General features: G+C 43.3%; 3 protein-coding genes and 1 long non-coding RNA gene across 14 annotated transcripts; 2 read left to right on the top strand and 2 right to left on the bottom strand.

Annotated features, from left to right (window-relative positions):
- The first annotated feature begins 226 nt into the window (after nt 1-226).
- On the top strand, nt 227-1,568 carry LOC108096403. Its single transcript, XM_017197974.1, has one exon. The coding sequence runs from the start codon at nt 422-424 to the stop codon at nt 1,463-1,465; it is 1,044 nt and encodes a 347-aa protein (XP_017053463.1). The 5' UTR covers nt 227-421; the 3' UTR covers nt 1,466-1,568.
- Nucleotides 1,476-3,030, bottom strand: LOC108096402 (transmembrane protein 43 homolog). Its single transcript, XM_017197973.2, has 3 exons — nt 2,628-3,030; nt 1,880-2,472; nt 1,476-1,807 (listed from the first exon to the last, which is right to left on the bottom strand). Exons 1-3 carry the CDS (start codon nt 2,951-2,953, stop codon nt 1,596-1,598), a joined length of 1,131 nt encoding a protein of 376 aa, XP_017053462.1. The 5' UTR covers nt 2,954-3,030; the 3' UTR covers nt 1,476-1,595.
- On the top strand, nt 2,942-4,364 carry LOC108096404. The gene is made up of 2 exons (XR_001771705.2): nt 2,942-3,041; nt 3,103-4,364. It is a non-coding gene; the product is annotated as an uncharacterized LOC108096404 (long non-coding RNA).
- Nucleotides 4,365-4,839: 475 nt separating this feature from the next.
- Nucleotides 4,840-15,203, bottom strand: LOC108096315 (JNK-interacting protein 3). Of its 11 annotated transcripts, XR_001771701.2 has the most exons (17): nt 14,508-15,203; nt 12,788-12,808; nt 11,906-12,142; nt 11,692-11,847; nt 11,219-11,624; nt 10,969-11,073; nt 10,629-10,664; nt 10,109-10,126; nt 9,556-9,613; nt 9,298-9,476; nt 9,017-9,239; nt 7,336-8,949; nt 7,052-7,272; nt 6,782-6,982; nt 6,630-6,690; nt 6,351-6,446; nt 5,586-5,688 (listed from the first exon to the last, which is right to left on the bottom strand). XR_001771701.2 is itself a non-coding variant. In XM_017197815.2 (16 exons), exons 1-16 carry the CDS (start codon nt 14,604-14,606, stop codon nt 5,685-5,687), a joined length of 3,639 nt encoding a protein of 1,212 aa, XP_017053304.1. In that variant the 5' UTR covers nt 14,607-15,203; the 3' UTR covers nt 5,575-5,684. The 11 variants fall into 11 exon arrangements, 8 of the variants coding, with proteins under 8 accessions (XP_017053301.1, XP_017053302.1, XP_017053303.1 ...); XM_017197815.2 differs by lacking the exon at nt 6,351-6,446 and having other exon boundaries at nt 5,575-5,688; XR_001771702.2 differs by lacking the exon at nt 12,788-12,808.
- Nucleotides 15,204-15,254: the final 51 nt, after the last annotated feature.

Here is a 15,254-nt window from a genome sequence, read left to right as displayed (position 1 = left end):
CATGTACATAAATAAAAGTTTTTGTTACAAAATATTACAATTGCAATTCCAAAGAAAAATACCTCAGGTTGGTTGAAATGAAATTATTATTTAAAATGTTTCGAGAACACCTTTCAAATAATAAAATCAGTGCTATTTTTCAGTTTCAAATACACCCGCTTCTTTGGATCCACATTAAATACTGCAAAATCGATAACTTTATACAGCGTTGCCACTTCGCCCGCACTTGTTGCTGTATCCCAACAAACACCCCCTCGCACACACACACAATCAGGCATTACGTCAATATGGCAAACAATCTGTCAAACGCGCAATCACAACAACAAAGATTCGCCCGCATTGACAGTTGGTCAATACATCCATTCGGGATTTGCTAAATAGGCGACATCGCTGAGGAGAATTGGCGAAGGTTTCTTTAAAAATGCTCCCCCAAGCGCCGCCCCATGGACTGAAGGTGATGTCGGGGGCGGAGGAGAACCGACACTACCTGCGCGCCTTCATCCAGACCTACAGGGACCTCCCCGTCCTGTGGGACACTTCCCTAAGGGACTACACGAACCGGGAGAAACGGGCGGAGGCCTATCTGCGCCTGGTGCCCATCTACCATTATCTGAAGAGGGACGCCACCGTGGAAGATGTGAAGAAGAAGATCAACACCCTGCGGACGAACTACAGGAAGGAACTCAAGGTGGTCGAAAGTGCGATGCGGTCGGGCAATCTGCACAGTCCCCGCTGTTGGACCTTCCAGGAGCTGGACTTTCTGCGCAACTCGGAGAAGTTTCTGGCCGTCAATCCCGCCTTTAAGAACGAGCCTTCCTTCGCCTTCAGCGAAGGCAGCAATTGCACCAGCGCCTTCCTAGAAGGCCAGGGAGGAGGAGCTGGAGCACCCCTGCACTATCCTTCCCCGCGGGCAGGTGGACAGACCCCCAACATCTCGGAGATGTTTCATAAGTCTTTCGGTCCCCCGCCGCCACCACCATCGGCCGTTAACCATGTGGATTATGGTAGCAACAAGCGGTCCAGGCAAACGCCCCCGTGCTCGGGATCTGGAGCCGCGTCGGCAGGACCGTCTGGAAGCTCGCACAACACCGACGAACTACTCAACATTGCCTGCGAATATCTGGCGGGCACTTATCCCGAGGAGGAGTCCATTGCGCGCACCTGGACGCACAAGCTTAAAAGATTGCCCCGCGAGCAACGTCTCCTGGCTGAGCGCTTCATTAACGAGATCCTCTTTGAGGCCGAGTCCAACAATCTGCACCGCGGCTCCGTGCAAATCAACAACAGCTTTGAGCCCTACGTGCGTTACGAGGAGCCACCGAATGGTCACGAGGAGCAGGACAAATCGCAGAGTCCCAGTGTTCACACCTCCAGCGAATCGAAGCCAAATGTGGCTGCAGGGCCAGCCGGAGGAGGAGGCGGAGCAGCTGGCAGCACCACAAATGCCGGCATCAGGGAGTTTTAACCTTAATTAGTTACTAAGTGTTATTAAGTTTTTATTGGCCGACGGGGTAAATGGCATATGACATGGCTTAACAAGGAGAATCAACAATAAATGAACCTGTAAATAAGATGCGAGAGTATGATGAGTGGTCTTAGCCCATGCGCTGGTAGTCGACGAGGTTGCGGGTGAACCAGACGTAGGGCGAGGCGCCGGCCAAAAAGAGACAGGCGCCGATCACAGGACGATGCAGGATCCAAGCCACCGCCGCTAAGGTCAGGGCTAGTGAAAATGCGATGAGTATATTGCCAGCCGCCGGGAACTGTGGATCCGGCGTCAAGAACGCGAGCAGCGGCACATTGTTACCTGATTCGGAAACAGAGCGGACAGTGAGCACATTTTTAAAGTAAATCTGAGATTTGAGAAAAAACAACTCACACAACAGCCGCAGAATTTTGGTGTTGCAGGTTACGCCGAAGAAAATGAGCAACCAGCCGACCAGTCGCCAGCACCAGGTGCGCAACACCTGGGCGTGTGCCTCCAGCCGGAACACCTCCTGGACACTGAGTCCGCCGGGGTAGACGAGCAGCACTGACAAGCCGCGCGATGTGATGTAAGGCACAAGTTTGTTGCCCGACAATTGGCCCACGACACTGTACACCTCGCCCTCCATTCCCGCGAAGCTGAAGAGGAGCCGCAGGTCGCCCACCTCCGGATTGAACACATCGTTGGTGTGATAGTAGATGCCCAGGTGCAGCTTCACGCTGCTATCCTCCGGCCGGATGTCGGAGGTGAGCTCCTGGTAGTTTCCAAACTTTTCCTTCACCTCGGCGCCCAGTTCGTGGCGACCGATGTAGACGGCATCCGCAACCTGGACATGGCTTTCGATGGGAAAGTGACTGGGATTCGTGTGTCCGAAACGGTTGTAGAAGTTCCGCGAGTCGACGATTTTGTCCCGCCACTCCCGGGTGTAGTAGTACGTCCGCGAGTCCGAATCCGTCGTGCCCACACTCTCGCCAAAGTTGTGTTCCCTAGTGGGAAGGAGTTGGGAAGTAATATTACATGTTTGATATTTATATATTTCCTAATTATTTTAAAATTTAGAATTGTATCTTTTGAAAAAAGGAAAATATTTGGAGCATACAAAAGTTGTGCTTTTTCTTAATCCGTGCTAGTTTCAACTTACACTGTCTCCTCGACCCATTGGTACATTTGGACGCGGCGCCGCAGCTTCACGGCCAGCAGTTGGATGTTGTAGTCCGGTTCGGTGAGTGGCTCGCCCACGAGGATGGGACCGGATAGGTGAACGATCCGGCCCTCGAGACCCAGCTCCTGTTCCTCCTCCGTGAAGCGGACCGAGTAAATCTCGGCGTGCGCCTCATCCAACGCCATCATGCTGTGGACAGCGCGTCCCTCGTTCCAACAGAGCATCGTGCTCCCGGCCACGAAGAGGATCACACCGAAGAGCGAAATGAGCCAGTGACTCCTTAGAGTTTCGATCAAAGTGGCCATGAGTTAGACTTTCCCCCACCCATTTGGGGAGGACGCAAAGAATAAATTATCAGCAACAGCTGATTCTGTGTGTGGCCGTTCGATGAAGGTAAAGAAAGACCATGTATAAAGTAAAAAAAATTGGTATTATTTATCAAATACTTTCTTAGCCCTGGAAAATGTAAGCGACCAAGACTATAAATAAGTAAGTCATACTTGAACCACAGTTATAATAACTTGAACGTGATCACCTAAACAAGAAATGCCTATTATAAATTATTTTTTATTGATGGGCCGCGCGGAACTGAGGCAAATTAAAATGAAAATTGAAGAGCTTCAGATTGAACTGCAGGCTGAAAAGGATCCAACTCGTATACAAGTAATTAAGCAGAAAATCGAGCAATGGAAGAAAGAGGAGGTGGTAAAACAACGGGAATTGGAGGATATTGTGGAGACTAAAATACAATTTGATCAAGCTTCAGTATGTTTAAATATAATAGATAATTTGTTATAAAGAACGTGTACTTTGAGCAATGGACAGAAGCACTTGTAAAATTTTACTGCAGTACCATCAAAAATGTATTTAATAACATTGTTGCTCAATAAAATGTAAAGATTTGTAATGATTAAAATAAAATTATTTTATTAACCTGCAAATGAAAACTTGGTTTGGGCGGTGTTTGAAATATTGGTATTTAATTACAAGTGGCAAGGGAGTAGAATTGGGAAAGGACTGGGGATTCACCGAACAAAGGCTTATAAAAAATCTAGCTAATTATTCACCATTTAAAAATTAGCAATTGTTTAGCAAATAATGAAATATTTATTTAGTAATAAACTGATACTGATTCCCCAACATAAGCCAGTGCGCAGAGTGGCCAGGTTATAAAAAAAAATAATGAAGTAGTCTCGTTAGTTTATTTATGTCCCGAAGCATAAAAAAAAAATCAGTTGCTCGGCGCCAACAGAAGTCCATTTCACGGTGACAAGATACATTTTTGGTCAGCTTTTTATATTACCAAAGCTCTAACTCGAACCACAGTTATAAAAACTTGAACGTGATCACATACATACAAGAGAAATGGATTTATTTTCTTCAAATTATATATCGACCTCCTTCGTGGAGCAAAGGCAAAATCTAATAAAAATTGAATTAGATTTTTTCGTAGAATGCATACATACATATTGAGCGGAAAATCGCGAAATTGGAGGAAATGAACGAGAAATTACGAAGGGAAATAAAGAAATATTCGAGAATGGAAACTGAAATCATAATAAATAATATGACACATAACACTTTGAGATGATAACTGGACAGAAGTACTTGCCCATTTTTACTGCAGTACCATCAAAAATGTATTTAATAACTTTGTAATTCAACAAATGTAAAGATTTGTAATGACATAAAAAAGTTATTTTATTAACCTGTAAATTCAAACTTGGTTTGGGCGATGATTGAAATTTTGGTGTTTCTTCCTGTGGTTTAGTTAAAAGCAGGGGATTCACCGAACAAAGGCTTATAAAAAAGCTATCTGGTGATTCATCTAAATGATTCATGATCAATTGCTTACCAGATAAGACTTGAAATCTTTATTTTGTAATAAACTGATACTGATAACGTATGAGGTGATTCCCCAAGTTAAGCTCGTGCGCAGAGTGGCCAGGTTATAATAAAAATATTTGAAAATTTAAATTCTTTCACCACCAAAATCAAAAAAATTGTGTAAAGAACTACACTTTTAGAAAATAAATAATTTGATAACATTAATAAAATTGCTATTTTATGAATGGTTGTGTTTTTAATTACTGTACACATTTGTTAAATTTAGTTTTAATAATGGTAAATTAAAAATTTTTTTTTAAAGCCCGTCAGTTTTTGTAAGCCACATATCATAAAAAAATATCACTTGCTTAGCGCCAACAGAAGTCCATTTCACGTGACAAAATATATTTTTGGTCAGTTTTTTTTTATTACTAAACATATACTTACAAACAAATGAATAACAACCAAAGTTAAGGTTTGAAATTTTTTAACTAAAGTTTAAAATTATTTAACAAAATAAGTAAACATAAATTGCTCATCATCGCGCTTCTTAATGAATTAAAAAATACGGATACAAGAAATCAAAATTCTACTACATATTTGGACAAAGAATCACGCAGAAATTTCCTTGAAAAGTCGCTCTTTTCTGTATCATGTGTAGATATATTTATATTTAAATGTAAATGTGGTGTCTTTGTGTCTATGCAAAATACATAACTTGCTGCCAGCAGAGCGCATAAAATTTACAAATTTTAATCTTATTACACTCTATGCATTATATAATATATCTTGAAATATTTAGCTGGCTATCACTGACAAATAACTTTGCAGGTTTTCTTTTTGGTTTAATTGAAGCAATAAGAAACAATTATGGAAGCCTCTCGGCCCAAAATTTGAAAATTGTTTAACTAAATTATATTATAGAACCCATTTTGTCATCGTGGTAGTTTTTATGGTAAGTTGGATAAATACTAATGTTTAAGGTAATCCTTTCGCTAGCCTGAAACTTTTTTAGTTACACGCAGTATTTTAAGATTATACATGTATATGCATATGTACCCATATAACTTTTATAAATATTCATTTGCACTTAAACCGAAGAATCGGTTTTAACGTTGACTAACATGCCACACAATCAAGTAACTCTTATCGCCTCGATTTTCGATCGTTTGATTTGGTTCCAGTTGAATACTGTTCTCCATGTCGTTATCATCTGTAAAGAGTCCATTATTCTTTGTTAGTTTTTAACAGTTTTAAAGTGCTGAACACAAAAGTATTATGAGAAATGGGTTAGTGCTACGAAGTAGAATTACAGGATACAATTTGTTCCGATAATTTACGGAGATTATACAGGGCACAATGCAGTGGGATAGTCATTGGGTGATTTTTTTTTTTAGTTTTAGTTTTTAATAAGCGATTTAGTAAACTGTGCACCATTTTTATAGTCCACAACTCTTTTTGAATATTTCCATGTGTACAAAATAAAAATTAAAGTGTAAAAATTAAGAAAATCAGTATTTTAACAATATGGTCAAGTCATTTAAAATATCATACATAATTTTAAAGAAAAATATAGTGTCAAAAAAACATTTAACCCTTCCAAAACAATAAATTCTGATAACTATGCTAATCATACAGGTAATGTTTTGGGATAAGGGACACGGTACACCAATGAGATCGTCTATATATATGTATATATTTTTTTTTTGTGCGGAAAGACAGTAACATGTGCTTAAACAATAGATTTGCAACCGAAAGACCAAGGGGTAGTTGTATTTACTGATCTTTAGGCTTCAGAACACACTGTGAAGGAGGAATTCTAGTGCCGGTTGGAACAATAAAGAAAAACATGGATAAAATTAAAATGGGACTTGCGTAAGCCTGCTTAGCGGTCTAGTTCAGTTCAGGTCACGGCTGAGACAAATGCTGCAATCCACTTTTGGGATCCCATCCTGCTACAGATTGAAGGTTCTACGGATGGGCCAGAAATCAAACTATTAAATCTCATCAAGGGCAAATTAAAACAAATGAAATTAGGACATTAACAAAATAAGCAAAACTAAGCATTTAACTAAATCAAGAAAATCAAAAGAGCAAGGCAAAGGAAGAAAATCAAAATAAAAACTTAAAAAACGAAAAGAAATTAAAGCTTACGTATCGACTTTCCAAACTATCAAGTGCGCTGCATTATCACTAGCATCGAACTTATCATGTCCTGCAGATGGGATGGAATATGGAATGGTTATACACGGCTCAGAGCTTCGCTGCCCGGTCCGTTTCATCCGGCGGACGCGGAGACCACTTACTTATGCGAAAATCGATGTAGCCCTCGCCGCCGCACATGACCAGCATATCGGGCCGCTTGTTGCTGAAGGTCAGTCCGCCGTTGAGGTTCGGTTGCTGTAGCATGGGCACAGAAACGAAGAACTTAACCGCATCCCGGTGGCCGTGGAAGGAAAGTTGAGCATTGGCCATGCAGCACAGCGGCATCTGACCATGTGGATCGGCTGTCAAGGGGATCATACAACTTAGTACACCCAAACAAAATCAAATTAAAAGCTGTGAACATCACTCACATGTCGACTTTTGCTGCACCTCGGCCAGTGGCACCGAAATGATCACGCCGTTGCTGGTGCCGATCCACAGCCGATTGCAGGACACCATCAGCGCGGTGATGCGGACGAAGCTGAAGCCCAGCTTGCCGGTTCCCAGCATTTTGGAGACGTACGGCTCAATGTCCACGTCCTGCTTGTGTTCGAATGTGTGCGTGTTGTACAGCCGCAGCGTGGAGTCCAACCTACAAGTGAAAAGCAATTAATAACGTTATTTGAAATCCAATGGAGAGTTGGCGGTAACCCACCTAATCGATACCCAGACACCGGCTCCAGTGGCCGCCATCTGGCGCACCTGGCTCTCCTTCCGCGGATGCGCGTCCAGCGAGTGCACAATGTTGAGCGATACGGGGTCAACGATAAAGATCTTGTTGCGGTGCGCCGCCCAAATGCGCTCGCCGGCCACACAGAGGCAACGTATCGAATGGTTGCGGTCACCGAGCGTCACCAGGTGATAGCTATTCAGATCCCATTGGCCGTCTGTCTGGCGGCGGAACACGGCCAGCTGGGCATTGGCGAGCGCCACAACGACCCTCGACTCGACATGCACAATCGCCAGCACAGCGTCCGGCAGGAGAACCCGGTGCAGGCACTCGTGCCACCTTCCCACGCTGCTGTGCACGTACAGCCAGCCGTCCTGCGCGCCAAGCCACATCGTTGGTCCCACCGAACTCATCGCTGGCTCGTCGCGATCCTTGGTTTCCAGTATCGGATTCAGCGACTTGGTGGCAAACAGAAGATTGCTGGTGTTATTGTTGTTGTTCGTCTGGTGGTTGCCTTCCGTGGAGAGTCGCTGTGGAGCTCCCGGCAGTGCCTGGCGTATCTTTATGGCCTCCACATTGCCCAACGGCTCCTCGGCATTCACCGCAGGCAGCTGTTCGTTGGACTTCTCCGTTGCCTCCTTGGCCTCCTCCTCTTCCTGCTGTTGCTTGGCATTGCTATTCTGCTCGTCGTCTGACTTTGGCTTCACCCGCACGAACTCCACCTTACCGAGCAGCTCCGCACCCTCGCCCGGTCGCTGCAGCATCTCGCCGTCCTTGACCACCTCAGACTGTTCGAGCAGCGCATAGTCACTCTCCATCGCTCCTTGCACGGAGGCAATGCAAAGCAGATGCGATGCGCAGATGGGAAAGGCATCGAGCACGGTCGCCGATTGATTGGCATCCACCACGCTGACCGTACTCGCGGCATGCGTGCTAGTGCAGATCCACACGAACGAGCTGAGCTGCGTCTCCGGTTCGAGCGTCTCCAGACTGGCCCTCGCCATTTGTCTGTCCAAGGCCTCCATGCTTTGATCCGCCGTCGGACTGGTGATCTCGGCAATCTTGAGTGTGGATTTCGGGGCGTACGGTGAGCTGGCAGGTATCAGTGATTGGCCGTTCTTCGTGAAGCCTCCGTGGAGATTAACGCCCGCCGCACAGAACACCTTCATGTGCGGCGAGGCCTCCGCCAGGGGATTGCAGTAGACGGGAACAGGCACCCCGCCCGAATGGCGATTGGGATTCGCCTCCTGACTGGCCTTGTTGATCGGCAGACTCCATCCGTAGGCGTGCAGCCGACCATCCTCCTTTTGAACGTGCGCGCGCAGCTGGCGGTACTGCTCCCTCCGCCGCGCACTGATCCTCTCGGAGCTGCCCTCCTCGGCATAGTCCTTCGGCATAATGAGCGCGTTGGCGAGACCAGCGCTGGCCGGATGTACGGGCGGCTGGCCGCTGGTTAGGGCCAGGCGATTGTCGCCACCTCCACCGCTTCCTCGGCTAGGGGATCCGTGGCTGTGGGCAGGGCTTCCTCCGCCGGTGTGACGAAACATGGGCCCCCCTCCGAGACCGTCCGCAACGCGTTCCGTTGGGCGGTTGGAGGGGCTGTTTAGGTTGGGAAAACAGTTTCATTAGCAAAAGATTTCTAAGAGGTTTGCCTTGGAAAACTCACGTAAAAAGATTACTAAAGTACTTCCAAATGCTCTGCTTTGACTTCCTGTCCAAATTATCTACGGTGCGCGAGGCGCGGAGTATTTCTGTAAGACGCACTGCCTCCTGCAGCTCCATCAAGCGCTCCTTGTACTGGTTACGCTCCATCAGCACCATGGCCATCTCCACTCGGGTGAATCGTTTGCGCTGGGCCAGCGGCACATCGTTCTCCTCCTGTTCAGTATCTGAAATGGGGTTGGAATTATATCTGCGGAGCCCCAGCAACACACTTAAGATACTCACTCTGCTGTTTAACCTGTTCTTTGGCCTTCTTCAGCTCATCCTCCAGCTCACTGATGCGCTGCCTCAGTTTTGTCCTCGACTGCTGCATCGCATTCAGTTCCTCGCGAACGATTTCCACCTCTCCTGTGAGCTCATCCACTTTGACAATCAAATCGTCCTTGACAATATTGAGTGCATTTCTGAAAGGGCAAAAGGATTGAGGTATAATTGAATTTAGCTAATTGATTCCCCATTGGGGACATCATTAGACACACTCACTTGGTGGCCAGCAGCTCATTGTTTTCCATGATGAGATTTTCAACCTCCTTGCCCATGCCTGGAAAGTGATTAAAAGGTTCTTTAATAAAGAGTAATTGCAAGGGGATTCATGGACATAACAAGTGTAAAAGCGTTAGGAAAATGCAAGTGAAACTCAAGTGTATGTTTTGTGGATAATCCGAGTATCTGTTAAACTGATAGATGCTACAAATGAAATAATGAATCAAACCGAAATGTTAAATGCTTGCAACCTTCACATACGGCATTCATCGAATTAGGAGATAATAACCAAAACCAAATTAGGAAGTAAACCAAAAACTACAAAACTACTGAGAAAATGGAGAAACTGAAACCAAAGGGATGGAAGAAACCAACCAGAGAATGTCCTAAGTCAACACAAACATAAGGATTTTAATAAACAGGCGATGCCAGGCGATTTAGAGGGAAACTACTTACGATTCTAAAGGGGTAATGAGAAAGCAACTACGGTTACGATAGTTGGGAGCTACTTTATCGATAAGTAATGAGGATGTTCGTAGCGCATAAGACTTACCAAAATAGTTGTCGTTAGCTTCAAAGGATCAATACAATGCAAATATAGTTGTTGTTTGTGGATTGTGTTTAGTAATTGCAAGAGAAATTTTGGTTTTTTGTTGTGGGAGGAAACGAATTGGTTTGGATTTGGGCAAGTAGAATTCGGCATAAAAGAAAGAGAAATTTCATTAGAGGTCATGTTATCAAATTTTATTTGTTTTTTCTAATTTATTAAAAATTGATCTATTTTGCTAATGCTCTTTAGCAAGGTGAAACACGCTTTCGAGCTCATAATTTCCAACAGATATCACATGGGAAGTACACACAAAATACGGAACTAGTGAGGATCCTTAAAACTCTCTCTCTCTGTTTTTCTGAGACTGTTCAGTCGAATCTCGCATGATATTTGATGTATTTACAGGTTATATAGATGAATCCATATATGTAGGAATTATATGGTGTTTGTGGCTGAGTTTCTTGTACTTGTCTTTGCTCTTGCTGCTGTGGCTGATGGTCGTGAGTGGTTGGTTGGTACCTACCTGAGGACGCATACTCTCCGGGATGAACCCAGCTGCCTGAAGGATTCGGTCGCAAGGAGAAGAGTTCCACGAGAGTGTTGCAGTGTTGTGTTTGTCGGTTTTTTAGTGCACGGGAAAGCAAATCAAAAGGAAGAAGAGGATATTGGCATTGAGTATTGAGTTTCTAGATTCTGATACCTAGTTACGTGATTTCCATAAATACTGGACAATTATTAAGACAGAGTTTCGATAAACTGATCTTAATAACATCTCCTATAAAAATCACGTACTTAGATACTTTTGATTAGGAACATTGAGGGTGCAAAAGAGTAGTCCCAAAAGCATTTCCCGGACTTCTCACCTGTCACAATCTCATTCTCTTCGCTCTCCTCGTTGTCCTGGAAGGACAGTTCTTGGTAGAGATTGTTATCCGAGCGCTGCTCCTTTTTGGTGGTCGAACGACCAACTGGGATGGGGGTTTTGGATTGGGTTGTTCGTTTGTTTGTTTTAGTTGAGTTAACACAAAAATCAAAAGAAGAGCGGAAACATTAGTACGGTGAGCGGTTGAGTAGTAACCAGAGGATTGAGATCCTTGAGATTCCTGCACCTACCATTTGAGGGCACATTTGGCACAACGGGACTGCTGTCGGGACTTTGGGGCGAGGTGGCCTGGTGCTGCTGCTGCAGTGCATCAGTGGCAGCGCCGCGTTCCATCGTTCCGCCCAGATTGTCCAACTCGTTCTGCAATGAAGGCGGCCCGGAGTCGTCTGACTGGCTGCCCACACTGCAAATCGTCTCGGTGTCCAGCATCACCGAGTTCTCTAGCGAGGCAAAGCCATAGGAAACGGGTCCCGAGCTGCGAGCCACAGGATTGAGCCTCGCCCGACTCACATCCATGCGTTCGGAGGCGGTGCTCATCTGCGAGTGCGTCGATCCCATTAGCATCTTGGTGCGTTCCATGTAGTCCACATGGTTCTTGAAAAGCTCCGTGTACCGTTCGTGCAGTTTGTTGTACTCCTAACGGGGTTACAATAAAAACAATTGGTTATTAGTCCTAATAAACATCAATCGTTATGAACGCCACCTTCTTGAGGTCCGCTTCTCGCTCTTCCAGACGACTCGCGTGCTCCAGGCTGTTCTTGTGCTTCAGCTCCAGCATCCGCACAATGCTCTCCACCGATTCCAGACGCGTGGCCAGCTCCTTGTTCTCCTGCTCGGCCAGGTCCTCGGCCTCCAGTAGCTGTCGAAGTAAAGTCTTAATTAATTTCAAGCCTCAAAAGTATTTACAATTTATCCACCTTCTGTTCGGACTGTTTGCGGGCGCTCTTTTCCCGCTCGTATTGTGTCACCAGCTGCTCGTTGTCCTCGCGCAGCAGCTCCACCTCCACGTCCTGCTCCTGATTAATGCGATACGAGGCATCTAGGCACTCCAGCACGTTCACCAGCAGCGGCATCAGGTTCTTCACCACATCTTCGTCGTAACGATTGATCATCCGCTCGAACTCCTGATAAATGCTACCCGCCAGTTGTTGGACCTGAAAAAAGAATGTGCATCAGTCGATTTTGCTTTGGTTTTAGAAAGTCGTAGGGACAACAAAGTGCAATTGATTAGTAGGCTAACACACAAAACAGGAAGTGCCCTTAAAAACTTTCTCACTATACAATTTTCTGATTTTATACATTTGCTAAAAAAAAAAAAACATATTTACTAAGATTTTTAGGGTATTTAAAAGTTTAATGTTGGAAATCAGTTATATTTAAGCACTCTTATACCAAACAACAAACATATTAACATAAAGAACAAGTAAATATAGCAAGGGACTCCCCTTTTAATTAAATCGGTAAACATAATTGCGGTTGTGGTCGCAGTTTTTATGAATGGAAAGCTCTTAAAAAAGCGAAAATCCCCCCGTCATGCATGTGTTTATTGAGCAAAGGTGGGAAACAAGATTATTTCCGCTCAATAATAAAACCGAGAAAGGTTAAGGCTGACACCTTTTCGGTGGATAACTGTTAGTAAAATTGTAAAAACAAAACTAATCTAAAGGCGTTTTATATGGTACTTAAGGAATAGTTAACAAATATATATCGTGCATTTACGTATCAGAATGTGAAAAACAACAAAAAGATTATAGGGTAGAAAACAAATAGAACAAAAACGAAAAATTTGGATAACTCACGATGCTGACAACCTGTTCATTCTGAAAGAGAAAGAAAAGAACAAAAACAAGGTGTAAAGGACACATAAAAAACAAAATTTTAACAAATGTAGTAACTGAAAATTATAAATAAAACCCAAATTTTGATTATGTGCATAATGAATAATTGGATGAATGAAGTGTAAATTAAAAATGAAAATAAACAAGGTTTTATTAAACAGTTTTCTTAAGTTAAAGTTCAAAGGAGGCATCTTATTAAAGGTTTTAAAAACATATGATTAAACACATATATTTAATTGCTTTTCACTGAACTTTTTAGTTTTGATAGAGGGTTTCATGGCATTTCCATTGCACGCCAGCTCCCTTCTCTAAAAAAAAAACTAGTCATCAGACCAAGGTTGAGCAATTTATAAGGCCAACTTAAGCTTAAGTATTCAAACATTTTTGGGCAGACTTGTTTCACAAATAGTTTCTGCGGTTGTGGGGACACAAGAAACAAGTTTTCATCGGTGTTGTTAGCAATGCTTCCCGCTTGAAAATTGCCCAGAACTCATTACTCAATTAACAGGTAGCTTATCAGCGGAACATGTGCCCGAAAACCAGAAATCGGGGGAACCTGATGAGCTCATTTGGGAGGGAAGGAAAATAACACTTATATGAGTGTAAGAATGTAGGGAGGCCTCTTTGATTTAATTTGCATAGCCCGATTAAAGCTGGCGAAGCTGATAAAGTGCAAAATCAATCAGGGAATTGGGGTGAAAAATAAAAATAAACTATACAGAAAAGCTGGGGTATTCGGCTATGAAGGGGCTACACTGTTAAAAATATAAGATTTATGGTTTGCAAAACGATAAGCTTTAATGTTGTTTTATTTCAAACCAAATTATTTTGTGAATCTACTTTTTAATGTTTTTTTGAATCTGCGTAAAATTGTATATTGCTCTAAATACTGTGCCTAAAATTTTTTCTCTCTGCAAAGGATTGCGTGAGGTGGTCATAAAATTTGAGGGCCAACTGACTGACTTTATTGATTTCTGGTTCCCGGCTTTTTAACCCCCTTTTGCTGTGCCAAACTCTCTTGTTCCCTTTTTTGTTGCTATTTTTCGCCAGTTTGGATGTCAATGACCACAGGCGTCAGCTGATGCATAATAAACAATTCTTGTATGCGTTTTTACATAATTAGCTTGTATATAAAAAAGAAGATAGAGAGAGAAAAGATGAGCAGAGAAAGCATTTTTCTCCGATTGTAGCATTTCCGCTTGGGACACTTTTATAGCCTCATTATCTTGTGTTTGTGTTGTTCATACGAGTATGTTTGATTGTGGTTGTGAAGGAGCTAAGGCCCCAGATTGAACCTACAAAGAATTCGTTGTCGAATTAAAGGGAGAATAAGAAACGCCCGCATGAATCAGTATATGGTAAAAATTAGTCAATGACTTAATTCTGGAGTGATCTTTTCTAACATTTGGTGTAGTGAAAGTTAGTGACGTTTTTGGCCAAAACTTTAGCAATTTTTAAATATTTTAATTGATAACTGATTCATCTCGAAAGCTTATCTTCAGGAATGATCAATTTAAATACTTTTTGCTTTATTAGAAGTTATTGACACGTTACATATTCTGAGCAAATGAGTGATGTAAAAATCTAATCTTATACTACCCAGTCCGAAGTGATCTGACTATTTTCTATACAATCAGAAAAGACAACTGATGAATAGAAGCTTTTGTGGATTGCAAATTACCTTCTCTGACATGACCATGTTGTTGTCCTCGGTTCCATAAACCGTTTCTGCCCCAGACTGTGGGCCTCCATTGTTGAGCAGGGTATCATCGTTGTCCATGATGATGAAAGGTTCTGTCTAGACCGAAGATCTGTCTTTTTAAAAGGGATTCCCCTTAATGATGATGAAAGGGGAGGGGCGAGGGTGGTGCACTTGACTGCGGCTACGTCACGCGTTTACCGTTATGCAGGCGATGGCTTTTCAACCCCACTACCACAACAAACAACAAAGCAGTGGGAGAGAGAGAGAGGACTCCCACATACACGCACACTTTCGACTTTTTGATGATTTGTTTGTGTCACTTGTATATTTATATTTTCAACAACTCTCTAGTATATTTAAATAAATTGCACTTTTGCAGGTTTGTTTCTGCGTGTCAGTTTTATTTGCGCTTTGCGGTTTTGCCCCTCGTCTCCTCTCTTTCCCTTCCATTCAGAAAATTTATTTGATTAGATTTCATCGTTTTTCGTGTTTATTTTTCGATGCGTTTTCAGCGATTTCGCTCGCAGACTTCACTGCCCACGCCTCCGCGGCCATCCGTTGTGTACGATTTAGCTTTAAAATTCAGAAAATTATGGATTTTCACAGCATTTTTGCAATAAATATTGGAACTTTGCTGCGACGAGTGTGTGGGTGTAAGTGTGACTGTTGTAGGAGGACACAAAAATACTGATACTTGCCGATCGCAAAGTCTGTTCCTTAAATACG

The sequence above is a fragment of the Drosophila ficusphila genome, unplaced genomic scaffold (assembly GCF_018152265.1).
Source record: "Drosophila ficusphila isolate 14025-0441.05 unplaced genomic scaffold, ASM1815226v1 contig_106, whole genome shotgun sequence".
In the NCBI taxonomy this organism is placed as follows: domain Eukaryota; kingdom Metazoa; phylum Arthropoda; class Insecta; order Diptera; family Drosophilidae; genus Drosophila; species Drosophila ficusphila.
Note: the sequence above shows the minus strand (reverse complement) of the source record. Positions and strands in the feature narration are given on the sequence as shown.